General features: G+C 52.1%; 1 protein-coding gene across 1 annotated transcript in view; it reads left to right on the forward strand.

Moving 5' to 3' along the window:
- LOC8042585 (fatty acid synthase-like) overlaps positions 1–21,698 on the forward strand; it is a 131,371-nt gene that overhangs the window by 60,578 nt on the left and 49,095 nt on the right. Inside the window, exons 12-17 of the mRNA XM_040216147.2 lie at positions 867–1,097; positions 2,381–2,597; positions 4,368–4,622; positions 5,577–5,750; positions 6,647–7,871; positions 12,430–12,587. Of these exons, the coding sequence (XP_040072081.2) occupies positions 867–1,097; positions 2,381–2,597; positions 4,368–4,622; positions 5,577–5,750; positions 6,647–7,871; positions 12,430–12,587 (2,260 nt within the window). The remainder of the gene's footprint in view (positions 1–866; positions 1,098–2,380; positions 2,598–4,367; positions 4,623–5,576; positions 5,751–6,646; positions 7,872–12,429; positions 12,588–21,698) is intronic.

Here is a 21,698-nt window from a genome sequence, read left to right on the forward strand (position 1 = left end):
GTCCGTGCCGCGAGCGCGCCTGTAACACGAAGCGTACAAGGTCAGAGCTGCGAGGCGAGCTGGGAGAGCGCTCGCACGGCCGCCGGAAATACGCCGCAAACGAAACAAGAGAGCGCAAGAACGGCACGCATGCTTTCGCATTCACAACACATAAGAAGTGCTTAGGTGTGCCTCGAGCCTTTTTTCTATCGATGTATTCACATTGATAGAACCATGAATACATTTACATTGATAGAAACATGAATACATTAACATGGATATATATGTGAGTACATCAATGTTAATTCATCAATTCACAATGATAGAAGCGTTTTTGCATAGGAATATCCGCAAAATAGATAACGTTTAAGGCTAGTTCAGTCAGCTCGACTGCTTAGGACAGAGTGCTTCGAGACCTCTTGCGATATGTTAAGACAAGAAAACAAGCTGGCAGGATCTATGAGGCGACCATGGAGCTGCATTTTACTAGAGCAAAGGTTTTGCAGTATTTTCGTGATCAAATATACATACTAACCAATATATGGTCGTTTATAACATTGTCAAAAGTTCTTCAAGCCAATGATTAAGAGAGAATGTGTAAAACCAGAAGTTTTTAGTGCTTTGCGGCTTCCCTATAGATTGTGCCAGTGTGCCGTGTCGTCAAGAGAGATTCCGAGAGGGCGCAATTCACTTGGTCGTTGGCAATCGCAAGTGTGCGAACAAGCCTTTACGCGGTTCACTTCCCGCACTTTTCTCTCGCAGGGTTGTGCGTAATTCGTCCAAGCCAGAAAGTACCGGATGTTGTATTCCCAGAATAAAGACATAACAATGTCGGCGCACGATTGAGGCGACGGAGAGGTCACCCTGCCGGCGCGTTTGTTCCGCAGGCAACCTGCCTGGGGCTAATGAAGCGGGACGTGCCGGACGTGCCGACCTTCTTCCTGACCTCGCTGGGCGAGCTGCACGCCTACGGGGTGCCCCTGCAGCCGGAGCCCCTGTTCCCCCGGGTGCCGTGGCCCGTGCCCAGGGGGACGCCCAACGTGGCTCACCTGGTCAGCTGGGACCACTCGGAGTCCTGGTCGGTGGCCACCTACAACGACTTCCCCACCTCGGCTCAAGTGGGTGTTGCTGCAACGCCCGCCGGGAAATGGCCGGTCTACGCACTTGCGTCTGGTTGCAACCAAGCGCGTTGCGCATCATTTTTCTCCCTGTTATTTTCGAAACGTTTTATTTTATATCAAAAGAAATAAGCTCTTGTTTTGCTTGACTGCATAGGGCGTATATTTAACCTGGAAAACCTGTAATGTTAGGGGATTTTGAGGCATCTGGACAAGTGCGGGAATGGTAGGAAAATCGTCCAAACATTTGTTAATTCTGAAAAAGAACTGAGGAAGGTGGCGCAGCGACACGCAACAAAGTGGGACGGTGTGGCTTGCGGTGTACGGATGGCCTTCGCGCCTTGCGACAGTTTTCCGAGGTAATATGGTGCAGCTTCAGCCACCACCCGACTCGACGGAATAAATAGGAACAGTCGAACATCCGCTAAAACTCCATCTCCTGCACATTCGTAACGATCGGGGAATTTTATCGAAATACTCGGCAGAGACCCGGTGAAGTCGCATAATTTCAGAGACGCTATTTGGTGGACACCCTGCCGTAATCACATGAAACGGTGGTGCGGGGAGGACAGGGAAAGAAAGAGACGTAGAGAGGAATAGAGAGTTATGTGTACGGAGGGCAGGCTTGCTGCCCGCACGAAGGCAAGCGGCGAGTCGAAAATGTGTTTCCGGTGGTCGGGCCGCTTTGTGGGGCAAGGCGCATAGCTTGTGAGGCGGTAGCTCGGCGGAATTGAATTCAGGTGTCCGGTTCTGTCTGTGGAGAGCTTGGGGCAGATTGTTCGAGGGCACGTCGCCGGCACTCTCCGCTGGGTACAGAATGGTTGTACGGCGAACTAGGCCGGTCAAATCTGGCCATCCACACCGGCGCAAAGCCGGTTTTTTGCGGCGAAAGAACAGACTGGACCCTTCAATGAGGCAGACGTGTAACTGCATTTACTATATTCAAAGTTTTGGAATATTTTGGTGAATATAATGTATGTATTACTGTCTACGAGAATTGGTCGTTTGTAACAGTGTCAAAAGTTTTTAAAGCCCGCAGTGAAAGAACGACTTGCATGAAAAACGAGAAACCATGCGCAAATCGAAAGCATGCTAAGACTACCCGATGAAATGCTCCAGACTGTCCTCTCGTAAGCGGTCCTAAGACTGCACAGCCTACTCGGTCCTTTTCAAATATATCCGTCGCCTTCTGACCGACTGTGATTCGGCAGCCATTTTCTCGGATTGGGTCGCCTAGATTTCGCTCGCGGGTTGAAATTGATTTCGCCCTTACCGTCCCACAGATCTCCGAGGAAGTGGCGGAGTTTGACCTAGAGGCCGGGGAGAACGACAGCTACCTGGCGGGGCACCAGATCGACGGGCGGGTGCTGTTCCCGGCCACTGGGTACATGGTGCTGGCCTGGAAGTCCCTGGCCAAGCGATCGGGCCGGCCTTACACCCAGGTGCCCGTCGTCTTCGAGGACGTCACCCTGCACAGGGCCATCATCCTTCCCAAAAGCGGTACGTCCACGCTACAGTGCAAAGCCGCTTTCGGCTCAAAATCTCTGCCGAAATATGTGCTCGCCACATTCGCAAGCTTTCGCCATATGCCTTTGTTTGCGCGGATCCCTCGAAGAGTGTTGGAACGCAACAGTCATGTAAAATCAACTTTTCGTTTTGCGTGTCCCGTCAATATTACCGCATTAGAATTCAACTACGGCACTCTCCGGCCTTTTCTAGACGGCCTGGTTACTAAACAACTTTATTTTTATTTACCTATTATTTCACAAGCTTCAAGAAAAGTGGATTCCCAAAATATTTTGCAGGCACCAAATTTCGCTATTTAAAGGGATGTGTATTAGTTAGGAAGGACAGTCAATTTTTTTGCAATATTTAGAAGTTCAAGATTTGCGAAAATTTGGTGCTAGTAAAAAAATTAGGTTGTTTATATTATTCTGTAATTTATAACTTTGTCCGTCCTATTTTTCACGACGCATAGTTAATCCCAGTGTGGCGATGTAAAAAAAAATGTTAGGAAATCTTTCTGTTTTTCTTACATTCCAATTCTGCATATAGTGGTTTGAGTGGTGCAAGATACTGTCTAACTGAGGACACGCATCACGGTAAATGCTGCGACACAATCCACCGGATTGTCGATTATTCACTGGCGACCAATGCTGCATGCGCGACTGCTGAGTGCGTGCTGACGGCGAGCGTCCGCAGTTCCTTTGCAGCGTGCATTTCTTATCATCAAGATTGCCGGTCTTAGCAGCCTATTAATGCGAGCTCGTACTGAGTCTGCGCTCTAAACATCGCCCTCAAATATGGCGTCCAGTGAATACCCCTTATTAGCACGTTCTTGAGCAGCTTATGCTTGAAATGTCTCCATCGTCCAGACGACGCAATTGAGGAAAAAGAAACAAGCAAGAACAAGAGTACCTCGGTACCTCGGTCTTACGGCTCTTAATTGCATGCATTTTCTGGTCGGCGCATCTGTTCGGACCTCCGTGGACGCTGGCTCGAACACCAACCCAAGAGGTCTCTCCGCTTCGACGCTCTAATATGTTCTGCGAGAACATTCAACTGCTCGGTCGGGCGTTGAGGCACGATACAAGTCTGTGAAGAGGCAGTTTCTAAGCAACACGTGTAGGGCAAGTGGCAAGCTCTCGATTATGTGGCCCACCCAGAAAACGGCTTGAAAAACAACAGTGTCTCCCGTAGAGAAAATGAGAAACCGAGCCCCTGAAGGGCTACCACTGGCCACTGACTGAAGTGGCCAGCGACTGAAGTGGCGCCGCTTACGACCAGGACAGGGAGAATACTTTATCCTGCAGCTGCGATGCGTATGATGTCCACGCACGTATCTTGCATCATAAATGATACGATCCATACCTATTTCCATTCAAAAATGGGGACCGAGGTAAAAAAATAAAAACGTGCTAGACTTCTTGACGAATTTTATGTCCCCATACATTCCGCAGCAGCAGCGTGACAGGGATGTTCAAGCGAAGTACATATAATTATCATTCGGCACATCCCAAAAACCCGACTATATATAAAAAACAGACAAAGGTCTGCACTACAAACAATTTAAACAACGCTGTTCAATAGTCGAAGTATTACTACCTAAATGAAAGATGTGCATAACGTTTCTCAACTCTCGAAGATTCGTGGTGTCCATGGTGACCATAATCCAAGTACCGCAGCCAATTCTGTTGTTTTTTTTTTTTTTCTTTACACACCCCACATATTTTATTTTTCTTTTTCTTTGTCTTTTTTGTTGTTGTGTAGGCCCAGTGCGTTTCATGGTGAACGTGATGCGCGTGTCGGGCGACTTCGAGGTGTGCGAGGCCGGCACGGTGGCCGCGAGCGGCCGCATCTTCCTGGCCGAGGACGGAAAAAAGCTCCTGGACCACGAGGCGCCCTCCGAGCCCCCGGTGACCGTGACCTTCGACCTCGACACCAAAGACATCTACAAAGAGCTGCGCCTCCGGGGGTACGAGTACTCCGGAAGCTTCCAGGGCATCCTGAAGGCCGACATCCAGCGTAAGTTGGACAGGGCTGTGATTGCCTACCACAAGTGTGCCTCGGGCAATCGTGAGCTGCACGGCACTTATCCAGTTTAGGTTATTGTTAAGACTGGTTCACACACTTGCGACTTCTTACGCCCGAGTGCATTACGACTTCTCGCGTTATCTTACGACTGAGAACATGCTTGCACGCCAGCACCATCTATGAGGTGGTAATGGAAATGCGTTTGACTGGAGCGAAGTTTTTCCGGTATTTGCGAGATTTGCGAGATCAAATGTACATACTATCGCCGAGAAACGCTTCTTTATAACATTGTCAAACTGTTTTAGAGCCAACAAGGAAAGTATGATGCGCGAAGAACCAAACTATTCAGGAATCACAAGCCTTTAATATGTCACGAGTCTGTTCTTTCATGAGATCACAAGAGGCTGAGACGCAGTAGGTTGTAAGCAGTGGTAAAAGTCCGAAGGAGCCTTTAAATAACCCGTGAAAAAGAAAAAAAAACACAATTTTAACAGTCTGGTTGGGACAGGCGTGTCAAAAAATAAGTTTAACGCAAAAAAAAAAACATTTATTTTTAACAACTTTACGGCGTGAGAGCGACTTAGTCGGCAGTCACCTCCGCTCCCTTTGTTTTCTCTCTCGGAATTTCGAGCGCGATCAGGAGAAATGGAGCGGCTTCACCTTCACGACCGAGATGGTCATTCCGGAATGACCCGTGATGTCATGGACTTCGCGTGCAGAATTTAAAATAAATCTCTCACCGTCAATATTAATCTAAATTTTATTTTTTCGCGTAAAATTAATTTTTTGACGCGCGTGCCTTAACCAGATTGTCTTTAAAAAAACATTTTTTAAATTTCGAAGGTTTTTAAGACGAGACGCTTCGTTAGATTTTTGACAATCTTTTGAAAATGGTAGCTTCTACTATTCCGTTGATCGGATGCCATTGTGTGCCCCTTGATGCAGACCCGTACGGCAAACTGAAGTGGGAGGACAACTGGGTGACCTTCCTGGACACCATGCTGCAGTTCAGCATTCTTGGCAACCCCGTGCGCTCTCTCAAACTGCCCGTCAGGATCCATTCGTGCAAGGTGGACCCGGCAGTCCATGCCAGGGTCGTCAGCGCAGTGGGAGATCAAGGTGGGGAGCTGAGCACAACACCGCCGTAGCTATATGCAACACCAGTAGCTTGGTGCAACACTGGCAGCTCTACTAAAATGTTCAAGAGGCGTAATTGGATGGGACTTATGAACAACAAATAACGCGAAGGACACAAAAGAACGAGAACACAAAGATGGGACTAATGCTAGTCTTGTCTTCGTGTTCTTGTTCTTGTCCTTCTCTGTCCTTCATGCTATATACTGTTCAAGGCTGGTCGCTTGGTGCAACCCCTCGGTGCAGCATATGGCAGCTAGGTGCGACGCCATGTGTCTCGGACCAATGTTGGACAACAACATGCAGGTATCCTACTCTGGCAATAAACCAGGTACAGTCCTCAAACTATCTTAATTAAAACATGCGGATAATTCAAACTAACATGCAGGTCCCACCCTGTGCGTCTCTATGGGAGGAAACTCCTTATAATTAAAACTTTGCTTGATCAAAACAACCTTTTGGGCCCCCTCAAGTTTAAATGAAGGAGATTTGACTGTATAGTAGGGGTGGGGGAGGGAGGCCTTCCTCCAGTCAGTTCGATATATTGTATGCGGTTCGCAACACTGTTAGCCCAAGAACGAGATCTGCACTACTTCAAATTTTACATTTAAGGCTATTGGTAGGCACCTAATTTTACCACGTAGGTTACCAACCCAAAACAAAAAATTCCGCCACAATAGTACTTTGGATATATATACCCTTTCTTCCTAAGAGAGAAGCACCAAAAAAATGGCGATCCCGACTTGGTGAAACAGTGTTGCACCGTATGCATTCTTAGCAATAGCCTCCGGGCCTACAGCTCGTCTGAAGAACCATAAGTGGGTTCGAGGTATCTTTTTGCAAAGTACCGAAAACCTCCCCCTTTCACGCTTCTCGCGCAGGAGTGGACGTGGTCTACGAGAAGTACCTCAACGTCTGCCGCGCCGCCGGCGTCGACATGAAGGGCCTCGAAGAAAACGTGGTGCCCCGCCGGGCTATTCAGCAGGAGCCGTTGCTCGAGGAGTACCAGTTCGTGCCGTACCTGGATGACGAGTCGGCCGCCCGCCAGCGCGAGGCCACGGTCCGCGAGTATGTCGAGGTCTGCTGCAGCGTGGCCCGCCGCGTGCTGGAGTCGTGCGGCAAGAACAAGGCTCAGATCTCGGACGTGATGAACGGGGTTCGCGAGGCGCCCGAACAGGTTCTTCGCAAGTACTTGGAGAGCCCTTCTGAGAACCACGGGCTGTTGCGCGTCCTGGCCACCGTCCAGAATGAAGCCAAGAGTTCGGCGGGCTCCCTGGTGGCCACGGTCCAGTCGGCCCTGGCGGTCCACAAGGAGGACCTCGAAAGGGACCTCCTAAACACGGCTCTCCTGGAGGAGGACCCGCTGCGACACCTCCTGGACGTCGTCGTCGAGAACACCGGCGTCAAGAAGCTGAAAGTTCTCGAGATGGCCGCGGATGCCGGCCCCTCGCTCCTGGCGGCCCGGGTATCCGCCCTCCTGGCGCTGTCCCACTTCCTCCTGAAGACGGACCTGACGATCGCACATCCACAACCAGACGTCCTGACCGAGGAGCAAGCTCCGAAATATGCAAAGAAGGTTGCCTGGGATGTGGCGTCTCCGACCAAGACCGCCCTTCCCGAGGCTGACCTCCTGGTAGCCCGTGGCGCGGTCGGCAGCAAGGCGTTGGAGGCGCTCACAGACGCGCTCGCAGCTCTGTCGAGGGAGGGCGGCTTCGTTTTGCTGTCTCTGCGGACCGCGCTCACGCCTGCCGAGGTGTTCCTGTCGACTGTGGGCAAGGTGCCGCTCCGGGTGCACTCTCGAGACTCCGTCAAGGCTGCCTTCGAAGAGCGTGGCTTCCGGCTAGTGGGCCTCCGGTCTAACAATGTGTCTGCGCTTCTGCTGTTCAGGAAGGGGCTGGTAACGCCGGCCGGTGCAGAAAAGCAGTCGGTGATCCGGGTCGGAAGCAGCGGGCTCGGCTGGGTGGAAGAAATCAAAGCCAAGGCGACCGAGTACCAGGAGAGGCCGGCGGGCGAGAACGTCTGGCTGGTGGCCGAGGACGTGGGCACGAGCGGGATCATTGGGCTCACGAACTGCCTCAGGCAGGAGACTGGAGGGGATCATATCAGGTGGGCAAGTCACGTTGCGGAAGCGAACAGTTCTGGCAGTGTGCAAACGTCCGAGGGAGGTTTCGGTTGGGCGTTGGAGTTCCACAGACTGTTTAAGTGCACCTAACCGTAGTCTTATCAATCAGTGTTCGCTGGCAGTTTGGTCAGAAGTCTCCTCTTTCTTTGACGGAGGCATGACGATGTCATTGAGAATTCTACCTTCCAAACATGCTTAAGTGGGTTCAAACACAGCTTATACAGTTTGGAACATGACACTAGTCTGTGTAAGTAAAGTGCGAAAAATTGGATGTCACATTCCCGATGGGTTGGGTATGTACTTAACCGTAACATACCTAAACATTGTGTACCCAACGGTCTTCTAACCAACCATTGTAAACCCACCGTAGATTAGCGCGCATGAGCCCGTTCCGCACTAAGCGCCCAACCCTAAAGCTTGAAACATCTGAAAAAATATGCACAGTACATTTATATGTAAAATTTATGACCTCACTAACGCCCATCCACAATTTTTTCGCGATTGTATTCACATTTTGAGTGGGCACTTGCTCGATATTTTACGGTAACTGTCTTTGATCTGTCTTTAACCTGTCTTCGACCTCTACACAGGACCTAACCGTCTTTGACCTACACTCTCAACAAAGGGGTAGTTGTATGGTACTACCTTTGGGGTAGTCAGAAACCGTCACAGATATCGCTCCCCACCCCCCCCCCCCCCCCGCTTCGTTATACTAACAACCCCATGGGTAGTCACACGGCACGCAATCAACGGGTTGTCACAGTGAGCACCCCCAAAAGCAACATGGCGGCTGGCAAGCGACAGTGGAGCAATACGAGTAAGGCCTAGCGAGCTGGACTTTTTTTTGCTAAAGTACGATTCTCAAGTGCGTGCGCCCGTTCGCGGCCTTCCGTGCGCACTGAAGCACTCCGAAACGCGCCTCGAACCACGGGCACCGCACCTATTACGAGTAGAGGCGACGATGTGAAAGGGGGGGGGGGGGGAGGAGGAGGAGGAGGAGGAGGGGAGGAAGAGGCGGGAGGTGGCATTCGAGGGGGTTTGTCCGCGACTGCTTCGCGGCCAGAAAACATTCAAGAAAAGAATCGTATAGCGACAAATGGAATGATGTCTTTATTGAACAGAGCGCCTCTTTGCTGTGCTTGCCGCCAGTGATCCGGCGTTTTCGGTTGACAGCGGCGAGGCGAAGCATCACCGATTTAAACGGCGTCGGTTCCGATCGTTCAATGCTCCTGCTCACCTGTTAGCATTCGTTATCCACATTCAGGTCCCTGGTAATCGTCAACGCGTCTGTGCACGCACTTGGCGCTATTCACCGCACGGAACACCCATTCAACTGGCTATGAGACTGATCCCACTGGGACGAGAGGCCGAGAACCGAACCCTTTGGGGCTGCTCCGTGGAGCCATGGAACGCCTCCATGTTTTTCACTCAAATAAGTAGACACATAAACGCGCGACTCCTTGAATTGGGCGGCCCCACGCGCCACCTAACGGACAGCGCTCAAACTAGAAAAAAAAAAAGAAACTAACAGTTTTGTGTGTGCAGCGCCTCGCCAGACATGCACGTATGTACATATTCCAAAACACACTTCACACATACGCGACATACAGGCACCATAGCATTCTACACATGAACGCGTCCAGACATAGCACAAGCACAACATGAAATATTGACACTCTACATTCCTATACACACGACCAGTCGACACCACCACTTTATATACTGCTGTATTTTCTGTGACCGATTAGGATGGTGACCGCTGTCATATTTTGCATAAATACGAAAAGACTGTGCAAGGTTTACGCGTATATATTATTTTCCTCTACTGCCCTTAGGAAAGCGCTCGTATCTCTAATGTTATCCATTGCAAAAGTGAACTGCAGCTTATAAATAAATTTGAATAGTCGCTACACGTCACGTTTTGATCAGTTTTCTCGCTAGCCTACACTTTAAGTATACAGAAGCCTGTTTAATTAATTGTATTAATTATCGAAACCAATTTCTGCAATCACAACTTTCTGAACACGCTGATGCATTTTCTTTTTTCTTTTTACATATCCGACTGACTTTAGCGGCGGTTGAGTACACGTTGAGTACACTGAGCACGCGCAGGTGATTCTAGCGAAGCCCGTGCGCCGGTCCTCCCCGAAGCGTTGTTTCAGTTTTCTTCTTTTCGCTACAATAGGCCCGTAGCTCTCAAGTTTTGAGCAGCGCTCCAGGCGATCGAAATGGAATATTTGGCTCGCGTTTCGAACATGCGCGTCAATACGCTTCCCCACTACAGTTTTTTCTACTCCGTTAAATTCTAAGTGCCAGCGTAGCAGAGGCTACAAGAGCGAGCTGCGAGCTCTCAGCGTCCCTGCCAAGCACGCGCGCTCGTGCAGTGCGAGCATCGTTTAGGGGAACATGCTTTAGCAAGTAGCTTTGGCTTCGCTATCAAGTAAATTAAGTGAAACATATGGGCTCACGGAAGCCATGAAAGAAAGCAATAAAATAATAAAGCTGAAAGAAATGTCTAATGGGACGCTGAGGCCACGAGCTGCATAATTCTTTTTTTTTATTTTAGTTTTTTTTTTTATACGTTTTGTTATCGCGCGTTTACAAATACTGACAGATGCTTGCATTCGAACGAAGCACATGCAAAATCGAACGTTACAGCGCCGCCTGGGTGGTGCTGCCAGCATAACATGGTCGCGTCTTGCAGACGCGCTCGCGCCCCCTGCCCGAGAGCAACGGGTCTATTGTTTTTGCTCAAGCGCGTGTCTTTCAACTATGCGTTCTATGCGCTCGCGCTCGCGCCAAGAGGACAGTGCAGAATTGCCGCTTTCGGGCCCGTGCCTTCACCTGCAACGAACGCGAAATACGCATGCTAAATTATGTAAAGCCTGGTTCAGACAGTTGCGTTTGACTGCGTCTGACTGCGTTGCGGCAGCAAGAAACCAGGGCATCCCTGCTGCTTACATTGCGTGCCAAGATGATTCCTTGAATTGGATTCCACGCTTCATAGGAAGCACAGACGTGCCGGTGAGTCGCTTTCGGTTCTCGACGCAACGCTGTCAAACTCATTCAAACGCAAGTTTCTGAACCCGCCTTACCACTCGTTCACACTGGAAGCGGATCCGCGTTTGCAAAGCGGTTGCATAAATATTCAGTACAATTGCACGCGCACTCCATGACATCAAGTGCGCGTGCAATTGGACTGGATCTTTACACAAACGCGCTTACAACCGCTTTGCGAACGCGCTCACATCCGCTTCCAGTGTGAATGAGCGGTTGAGCATCAAAGAACGCCGAGAACATAGTTCTCTGCGCCGCACCTGCTGTCGTCTCCAGCAGTACTTTTTCTAAAAAAAAAAAATCTAAAACAAAAAGCACGTATATGTTTGCCAGTGCCTTATTTTGGAAATTTACTTGGAATCTTTTATATAGGTAAAAAGAACGCGTGCCGGAAGGCTTGAAATCCTAGTCTCTTGGATGACACACACTTGTTTGAAGCATTTTTTTTATCGAGTATGCTCGATGAAATGTGCCAAATGAGCCAGTGAAGGCGAATCATGTATCCCGAGACAGAGAAATAGTGAAATACACGAACCTGATCCCAGATATCTGTGTAGGTTCGTCCTGTCCGGCCTGAGTCGTGGTGTGCAATGCTTCATACTTCACTGCACTTGCAAGCAAAAAAATTGGGTACGACAGGAGCGCAAGTTCGGCGGAACGGGCGGAGCCGAGGAGGCCATTTGCAACTAAACTGCACGCAGAACTGCACGCAGAACTGAACGATCACACCTTTATTCAGAGCACGCTCTTTACTGAACCGCACAATAAAAGACGACAAGATTATCTCGTCCGGCGAACATTGAAGTCAACTCACGCCTATGCGTAGCTTTCTGTGCTTTTGTAGAGATTTGGTTAAATTCCTCGAGCACGACGCCAGCTGCCAGCTGTTTACTGTTGTACATGGTAAAACCCGCGACGGAACCAAAAAGGACAACCGCGATACTTTTTATCTGCCTCGGGTTTTAGTAGGTGCCTACCAAGGTTGCCTGTACTTGTTTGTTTTCTGCCAGTTTAGGCGAACTGAGCCACACGCTTGTTTCGACCGGTTCAAATTTGAATAAATGATAACCAACGCACAAAGAAAACAAGTTTTAAGTACTTTTTGAGGTTTCTAAAGTGACTTTTACTATTGAACGACTGCATGCACTTCAATATTCAATTCAAGAGTTTATAAAACGTGACTACCCCATGCTTGTCACCTTCCAACAGGGTGCTAACTCTCAATGGCTCGAGCCCAGTGGGTAGTTAAGTAAGCCTGTGGGGTAGCTACAGCCGTCAAAACGCACGATGACTAGGGGGGGTGCTCACTTTTTCTTAGAGCGTAGTTGTCTTTGGCCTGGCTGTCATTGACCTAGCTGTCTTGAATTTAGCTGTCTTGGACCTAGCTGTCTTGGACCTAACAATGTAGTGTACCTAAGAACAGTGTACTGAACCATGGCGTAACTAACCGTAGGCCACCTAACTTTAGTGTGGTCTTCCCCCCAGGTCCGTCTTTAATGCCAGCCTCAAAGGCGGCGCAAACCCAGTGGCCGACTTCCAGCCGGCCAGCTCGGAGCACAAGGAGCTCGTGGAACGTGACTTGGTCATGAACGTCTACCGCGACGGAAAGTGGGGCTCCTTCAGGCACACCATGACGCAGTCACGTGAGTGGAGCTCCATGCAGCCTTTTGACTCAAGGGACTAGTACTCCCTGTGTCCAATTTTGATCAAAGTCAGCAAGAGCTTTCTCGGCCTCTGACCGGATGTGGCGCCACAGCTTGAAAATGTTTAACAGCGCATACAAAAAGCGAGAGAAGACCTTGCTGCCTCTCATGTGCTGTTCTTAGTCGAGTCCTTTTAGAATGAGCCCAGTCGGACACGCATTTTTATTCAACATATCCCGTAATTCGCTATAACGAAACCGGGCATACCGCAAAGTCCGAGGCCGCGGCTTCGCAACGAACAATTATTTTCTTGACACTACAGTAAACACGCGTTAATGCATTCTGCAGTGGACCGCAAGAACAATTATGACCCGCAAGAAGCCGATAACGTTCTAGGTGGGCTAACAGCTGGAACAAAAAGTAGCTCTTGAACCGTTTATTCTGTGAGGACGTTTACAGAATCGGAGCTTTCAGGCCCCCGCGCGAGGAAAGAAACTTCTTATCAATTTAGTTGACAGCGAAGCTTTTTCTTCTGGGATTAGATCCACATTTTGAAGTATGGCAATCGTGTTCTCGAAAGAAATCTGATTTTGCTGCCGTGAAGCCAGGGTCCAAACAAAACCAGCAAAACCGTAAAGAGACGAAGAAGAGAGCCACGCAAAGCAGCCGAGCCGCAGCGAAGATTACTGTTTGAACGCGAACGTCGCCGCCTCTCCAGCCGCGAATGCCCGCAGTCGCAGCCAGACGTCCGACTATCGCTAAACTCTACTCTGCTCCAAGGAATCATTTCCAGCTTGTCAAGCAATAACAAAGACGGTTGGCATTTCCTCTGCAAATCAGACTAGCACGCGGAAGTGTAACGAAAAGGAGAGCTAACAAGAAAAACGCGGTAACCGGTGGTTGGGAAGTAGCCGACGCAGTCTGCGAGTAGTTTTAGGCGCTGACAGCACGAGAACAGCACGGCGCGTCCTTCGAACACGCGGCCTTCATAACGCATTCCGTGCCTACCGCCGTGCTCTGTCAAGCACGCGTACGCTGCAGGTGCACGAGACTTTGGAGCATTGTCAGATGCAGGGAGCTCGCGCAGGAGGCATAGCAAGTGAAGCTCCTCCACTCCGTTCTCATCTTGGCGCGGAATGTAGCGTAGATCGAGACAGCACCGTCTCTCCACGCAAGGTCTGTAATACAAACGGCCCTATTTCAGGCCTGCACGACAGAACGAGGAGACAGCCATCGGCTACTGCCGCGAAAATAAATGTAACTGGACGCGAACGGATGATTCACTGTCGTAGCGAAGTAGCACGGTACGGGACGGGCTCGCACGCTACGACGGCACTTGTGCGGAAAGTTCTACCGCGAGAACGCCAACATTAGAGGCCGACTCCGCAGAGATTGTTTTCGGTGCCTGAGTCACGCGTCTTGCACAAAAGGGGTGCTCGTCAAACAGTTGGTGATCCGTGCTCTGGCTCGAGTTAACAGAAATAGTACATCGTGACGGGGACGATAACTCTTGACGGAGACGATAGTTTGTAACACAGACGATAACTCGTGATGGAGACGGTAGCTTGCGATGGAGAAGATAGCTCGTGACGGTGACGATAGCTTGTGACCCAGACGATAGCTACTAATGGAGGAGATAGCTCGTGAGGGACGGCAGCTTGTGACGCAGAAGATAGCTCGCGATGGGGAAGATACCTGGTGACGGAGACGATAGCTCGTGACAGAGACAATGGCTCGTGACTGAGACGATAGCTTGTCACCGAGGCGATAGCTCGTGAGGGAGATGGTAGCTCGAGAAAGAGACGATAGCTCATGACGGCGGCGGTAACTCGTGGCGGAGTTGGTAGCTTGTGGCGGAGACGATAGTTTGTGACGCAGACGATAGCCCGTGTCGAAGACGGTAGCTTGTGATGGAGAAGATAGCTCGTGACTGAGACGATAGCTCATGACGGAGACGATAGCTCCCAATGGAGACGATAGCTCTTGACGGACGGCAGCTTGTGACGCAGAAGATAGCTTGTGACGGTGACGATAGCTCGTGACGGAGACGATAGCTCGTGACGGACTGCAGCTTGTGACGCAGAAGATAGCTCGTGATGGTGACGATAGCTCGCGACGGAGACGATTGCTCAGACCCAGATGGTAGCTCGTGATGGAGAAGATAACCCGTGACGGAGATGATAGCTCCTAACAGAGACAATAGCTCGTGACGGGGACGATAGCTTGTGACGGAGAAGACAGCTCGTGACAGAGAGGGTAGCCCGTGACAGAGACGATAGCTTATGACGGTGACAGTAGCTCATGACGGAGACAGTAGCTTGTGACGGAGACAATAGTTTGTGACGTAGACGATAGCTCGTGACAAAGACGGTAGCTTGTGGCGGTAAAGAAAGCTCGTGATGGAGACAATAGCTCGTGACGGAGACGATAGCTCGTGACGGAGACGATAGCTCGTGACGGAGACGGTAGCTTGTGACGGCGACGATAGCTTGTGACGAAGACGATAGCGCGTGACGGAGATGATAGCTCGTGACGGAGACGTTAGCTTGTGAGGGACACGACAGCTCGTGACGGAGACGGTAGCTCGTGACGGAGACAATAGCTCATGACGAAGACGATAGCTTGTGATGAAGACGATATCTCGTGACGGAGACGATAGCTCGTGATGGAACGGTAGCTCGTAACGGAAAAGATAGCTTGTGACGGAGCCGATAGCTCGTGACGGTGACGGTGGCTTGTGACGGAGAAAGATAGCTCGTGACGAAGACGATAAAACGTTATGGAGACGATAGCTCGTGACTGAGACAATAGCTCGTGACGGAGACGGTAGCTCGTGACGGACTATAGCTCGTGACGGAGACGATAGCTCGTGACGGAGACGATAGCTCGTGATGGAGCGGTAGCTCTTGACGGAAAAGATTGCTTGTGACGGAGCCGATAGCTTGTGACGGAGACGATAGCTCGTGACTGAGACAATAGCTCGTGACGGAGACGGTAGCTCGTGACGGACTATTGATCGTGACGGAGACGATAGCTCGTGATGGAACGGTAGCTCGTGACGGAGACGGTAGCTCGTGACGGAAAGATAGCTTGTGACGGGGCCGATACCTCGTGACGGAGACGATAGCTCGTGACGGAGACGGTAGCTCGTGACGGAAAGATAGCTTGTGACGGGGCCGATACCTCGTGACGGAGACGATAGCTCGTGACGGAAACGGTAGCTCGTGACGGAGCCGATAGCTCATGACGGTGACGATAGCTCGTGACTGAGACAATAGCTCGTGACGGAGACGGTAGCTCGTGACGGAAAGATAGCTTGTGACGGGGCCGATACCTCGTGACGGAGACGATAGCTCGTGACGGAGACGGTAGCTCGTGACGGAAAGATAGCTTGTGACGGGGCCGATACCTCGTGACGGAGACGATAGCTCGTGACGGAGACGGTAGCTCGTGACGGAGCCGATAGCTCATGACGGTGACGATAGCTCGTGACTGAGACAATAGCTCGTGACGGAGACGGTAGCTCGTGACGGAAAGATAGCTTGTGACGGGGCCGATACCTCGTGACGGAGACGATAGCTCGTGACGGAGACGGTAGCTCGTGACGGAAAGATAGCTTGTGACGGGGCCGATACCTCGTGACGGAGACGATAGCTCGTGACGGAGACGGTAGCTCGTGACGGAAAGATAGCTTGTGACGGGGCCGATACCTCGTGACGGAGACGATAGCTCGTGACGGAAACGGTAGCTCGTGACGGAGCCGATAGCTCATGACGGTGACGATAGCTCGTGACTGAGACAATAGCTCGTGACGGAGACGGTAGCTCGTGACGGAAAGATAGCTTGTGACGGGGCCGATACCTCGTGACGGAGACGATAGCTCGTGACGGAGACGGTAGCTCGTGACGGAAAGATAGCTTGTGACGGGGCCGATACCTCGTGACGGAGACGATAGCTCGTGACGGAGACGGTAGCTCGTGACGGAAAGATAGCTTGTGACGGGGCCGATACCTCGTGACGGAGACGATAGCTCGTGACGGAAACGGTAGCTCGTGACGGTGCCGATAGCTCATGACGGTGACGATAGCTCGTGACTGAGACAATAGCTCGTGACGGAGACGGTAGCTCGTGACGGAAAGATAGCTTGTGACGGGGCCGATACCTCGTGACGGAGACGATAGCTCGTGACGGAGACGGTAGCTCGTGACGGAAAGATAGCTTGTGACGGGGCCGATACCTCGTGACGGAGACGATAGCTCGTGACGGAGACGGTAGCTCGTGACGGAGCCGATAGCTCATGACGGTGACGATAGCTCGTGACTGAGACAATAGCTCGTGACGGAGACGGTAGCTCGTGACGGAAAGATAGCTTGTGACGGGGCCGATACCTCGTGACGGAGACGATAGCTCGTGACGGAGACGGTAGTTCGTGACGGAGCCGATAGCTCATGACGGTGACGATAGCTCGTGACTGAGACAATAGCTCGTGACGGAGACGGTAGCTCGTGACGGAAAGATAGCTTGTGACGGGGCCGATACCTCGTGACGGAGACGATAGCTCGTGACGGAGACGGTAGCTCGTGACGGAAAGATAGCTTGTGACGGGGCCGATACCTCGTGACGGAGACAATAGCTCGTGACGGAGACGGTAGTTCGTGACGGAGCCGATAGCTCATGACGGTGACGATAGCTCGTGACTGAGACAATAGCTCGTGACGGAGACGGTAGCTCGTGACGGAAAGATAGCTTGTGACGGGGCCGATACCTCGTGACGGAGACGATAGCTCGTGACGGAGACGGTAGCTCGTGACGGAAAGATAGCTTGTGACGGGGCCTATACCTCGTGACGGAGACGATAGCTCGTGACGGAGACGGTAGCTCGTGACGGAGCCGATAGCTCATGACGGTGACGATAGCTCGTGACTGAGACAATAGCTCGTGACGGAGACGGTAGCTCGTGACGGAAAGATAGCTTGTGACGGGGCCTATACCTCGTGACGGAGACGATAGCTCGTGACGGAGACGGTAGCTCGTGACGGAAAGATAGCTTGTGACGGGGCCGATACCTCGTGACGGAGACAATAGCTCGTGACGGAGACGGTAGTTCGTGACGGAGCCGATAGCTCATGACGGTGACGATAGCTCGTGACTGAGACAATAGCTCGTGACGGAGACGGTAGCTCGTGACGGAAAGATAGCTTGTGACGGGGCCGATACCTCGTGACGGAGACGATAGCTCGTGACGGAGACGGTAGCTCGTGACGGAAAGATAGCTTGTGACGGGGCCGATACCTCGTGACGGAGACGATAGCTCGTGACGGAGACGGTAGCTCGTGACGGAGCCGATAGCTCATGACGGTGACGATAGCTCGTGACTGAGACAATAGCTCGTGACGGAGACGGTAGCTCGTGACGGAAAGATAGCTTGTGACGGGGCCGATACCTCGTGACGGAGACGATAGCTCGTGACGGAAACGGTAGCTCGTGACGGTGCCGATAGCTCATGACGGTGACGATAGCTCGTGACTGAGACAATAGCTCGTGACGGAGACGGTAGCTCGTGACGGAAAGATAGCTTGTGACGGGGCCGATACCTCGTGACGGAGACGACAGCTCGTGACGGAGACGGTAGCTCGTGACGGAAAGATAGCTTGTGACGGGGCCGATACCTCGTGACGGAGACAATAGCTCGTGACGGAGACGGTAGTTCGTGACGGAGCCGATAGCTCATGACGGTGACGATAGCTCGTGACTGAGACAATAGCTCGTGACGGAGACGGTAGCTCGTGACGGAAAGATAGCTTGTGACGGGGCCGATACCTCGTGACGGAGACGATAGCTCGTGACGGAAACGGTAGCTCGTGACGGAGCCGATAGCTCATGACGGTGACGATAGCTCGTGACTGAGACAATAGCTCGTGACGGAGACGGTAGCTCGTGACGGAAAGATAGCTTGTGACGGGGCCGATACCTCGTGACGGAGACGATAGCTCGTGACGGAGACGGTAGCTCGTGACGGAAAGATAGCTTGTGACGGGGCCTATACCTCGTGACTGAGACAATAGCTCGTGACGGAGACGGTAGTTCGTGACGGAGCCGATAGCTCATGACGGTGACGATAGCTCGTGACTGAGACAATAGCTCGTGACGGAGACGGTAGCTCGTGACGGAAAGATAGCTTGTGACGGGGCCGATACCTCGTGACGGAGACGATAGCTCGTGACGGAGACGGTAGCTCGTGACGGAAAGATAGCTTGTGACGGGGCCTATACCTCGTGACTGAGACAATAGCTCGTGACGGAGACGGTACCTCGTGACGGAAAGATAGCTTGTGACGGGGCCGATACCTCGTGACGGAGACGATAGCTCGTGACGGAAACGGTAGCTCGTGACGGAAAGATAGCTTTTGACGGGGCCTATACCTCGTGACTGAGACAATAGCTCGTGACGGAAACGGTAGCTCGTGACGGAGCCGATAGCTCATGACGGTGACGATAGCTCGTGACTGAGACAATAGCTCGTGACGGAGACGGTAACTCGTGACGGAAAGATAGCTTGTGACGGGGCCGATACCTCGTGACGGAGACGATAGCTCGTGACGGAGACGGTAGCTCGTGACGGAAAGATAGCTTGTGACGGGGCCGATACCTCGTGACGGAGACGATAGCTCGTGACGGAGACGGTAGCTCGTGACGGAAAGATAGCTTGTGACGGGGCCGATACCTCGTGACTGAGACAATAGCTCGTGACGGAGACGGTAGCTCGTGACGGAAAGATAGCTTGTGACGGGGCCGATACCTCGTGACTGAGACAATAGCTCGTGACGGAGACGGTAGCTCGTGACGGAAAGATAGCTTGTGACGGGGCCGATACCTCGTGACTGAGACAATAGCTCGTGACGGAGACGGTAACTCGTGACGGAAAGATAGCTTGTGACGGGGCCGATACCTCGTGACTGAGACAATAGCTCGTGACGGAGACGGTAGCTCGTGACGGAAAGATAGCTTGTGACGGGGCCGATACCTCGTGACGGAGACGATAGCTCGTGACGGAGACGGTAGCTCGTGACGGAAAGATAGCTTGTGACGGGGCCGATACCTCGTGACTGAGACAATAGCTCGTGACGGAGACGGTAGCTCGTGACGGAAAGATAGCTTGTGACGGGGCCGATACCTCGTGACGGAGACGATAGCTCGTGACGGAGACGGTAGCTCGTGACGGAAAGATAGCTTGTGACGGGGCCGATACCTCGTGACGGAGACGATAGCTCGTGACGGAAACGGTAGCTCGTGACGGAAAGATAGCTTGTGACGGGGCCGATACCTCGTGACTGAGACAATAGCTCGTGACGGAGACGGTAGCTCGTGACGGAAAGATAGCTTGTGACGGGGCCGATACCTCGTGACTGAGACAATAGCTCGTGACGGAGACGGTAGATCGTGACGGAAAGATTGCTTGTGACGGGGCCGATACCTCGTGACGGAGACGATAGCTCGTGACGGAGACGGTAGCTCGTGACGGAAAGATAGCTTGTGACGGGGCCGATACCTCGTGACTGAGACAATAGCTCGTGACGGAGACGGTAGCTCGTGACGGAAAGATAGCTTGTGACGGGGCCGATACCTCGTGACGGAGACGATAGCTCGTGACGGAGACGGTAGCTCGTGACGGAAAGATAGCTTGTGACGGGGCCGATACCTCGTGACTGAGACAATAGCTCGTGACGGAGACGGTAGCTCGTGACGGAAAGATAGCTTGTGACGGGGCCGATACCTCGTGACGGAGACGATAGCTCGTGACGGAGACGGTAGCTCGTGACGAAAAGATAGCTTGTGACGGGGCCGATACCTCGTGACGGAGACGATAGCTCGTGACGGAGACGGTAGCTCGTGACGGAAAGATAGCTTGTGACGGGGCCGATACCTCGTGACTGAGACAATAGCTCGTGACGGAGACGGTAGCTCGTGACGGAAAGATAGCTTGTGACGGGGCCGATACCTCGTGACTGAGACAATAGCTCGTGACGGAGACGGTAGCTCGTGACGGAAAGATAGCTTGTGACGGGGCCGATACCTCGTGACTGAGACAATAGCTCGTGACGGAGACGGTAACTCGTGACGGAAAGATAGCTTGTGACGGGGCCGATACCTCGTGACTGAGACAATAGCTCGTGACGGAGACGGTAGCTCGTGACGGAAAGATAGCTTGTGACGGGGCCGATACCTCGTGACGGAGACGATAGCTCGTGACGGAGACGGTAGCTCGTGACGGAAAGATAGCTTGTGACGGGGCCGATACCTCGTGACTGAGACAATAGCTCGTGACGGAGACGGTAGCTCGTGACGGAAAGATAGCTTGTGACGGGGCCGATACCTCGTGACGGAGACGATAGCTCGTGACGGAGACGGTAGCTCGTGACGGAAAGATAGCTTGTGACGGGGCCGATACCTCGTGACGGAGACGATAGCTCGTGACGGAGACGGTAACTCGTGACGGAAAGATAGCTTGTGACGGGGCCGATAGCTCGTGACTGAGACAATAGCTCGTGACGGAGACGGTAACTCGTGACGGAAAGATAGCTTGTGACGGGGCCGATACCTCGTGACGGAGACGATAGCTCGTGACGGAGACGGTAGCTCGTGACGGAAAGATAGCTTGTGACGGGGCCGATACCTCGTGACTGAGACAATAGCTCGTGACGGAGACGGTAGCTCGTGACGGAAAGATAGCTTGTGACGGGGCCGATACCTCGTGACGGAGACGATAGCTCGTGACGGAGACGGTAGCTCGTGACGGAAAGATAGCTTGTGACGGGGCCGATACCTCGTGACGGAGACGATAGCTCGTGACGGAAACGGTAGCTCGTGACGGAAAGATAGCTTGTGACGGGGCCGATACCTCGTGACTGAGACAATAGCTCGTGACGGAGACGGTAGCTCGTGACGGAAAGATAGCTTGTGACGGGGCCGATACCTCGTGACTGAGACAATAGCTCGTGACGGAGACGGTAGATCGTGACGGAAAGATTGCTTGTGTCGGGGCCGATACCTCGTGACGGAGACGATAGCTCGTGACGGAGACGGTAGCTCGTGACGGAAAGATAGCTTGTGA

The sequence above is a fragment of the Ixodes scapularis genome, unplaced genomic scaffold, assembly GCF_016920785.2.
Source record: "Ixodes scapularis isolate PalLabHiFi unplaced genomic scaffold, ASM1692078v2 PGA_scaffold6__148_contigs__length_123643588, whole genome shotgun sequence".
NCBI lineage: Eukaryota > Metazoa > Arthropoda > Arachnida > Ixodida > Ixodidae > Ixodes > Ixodes scapularis.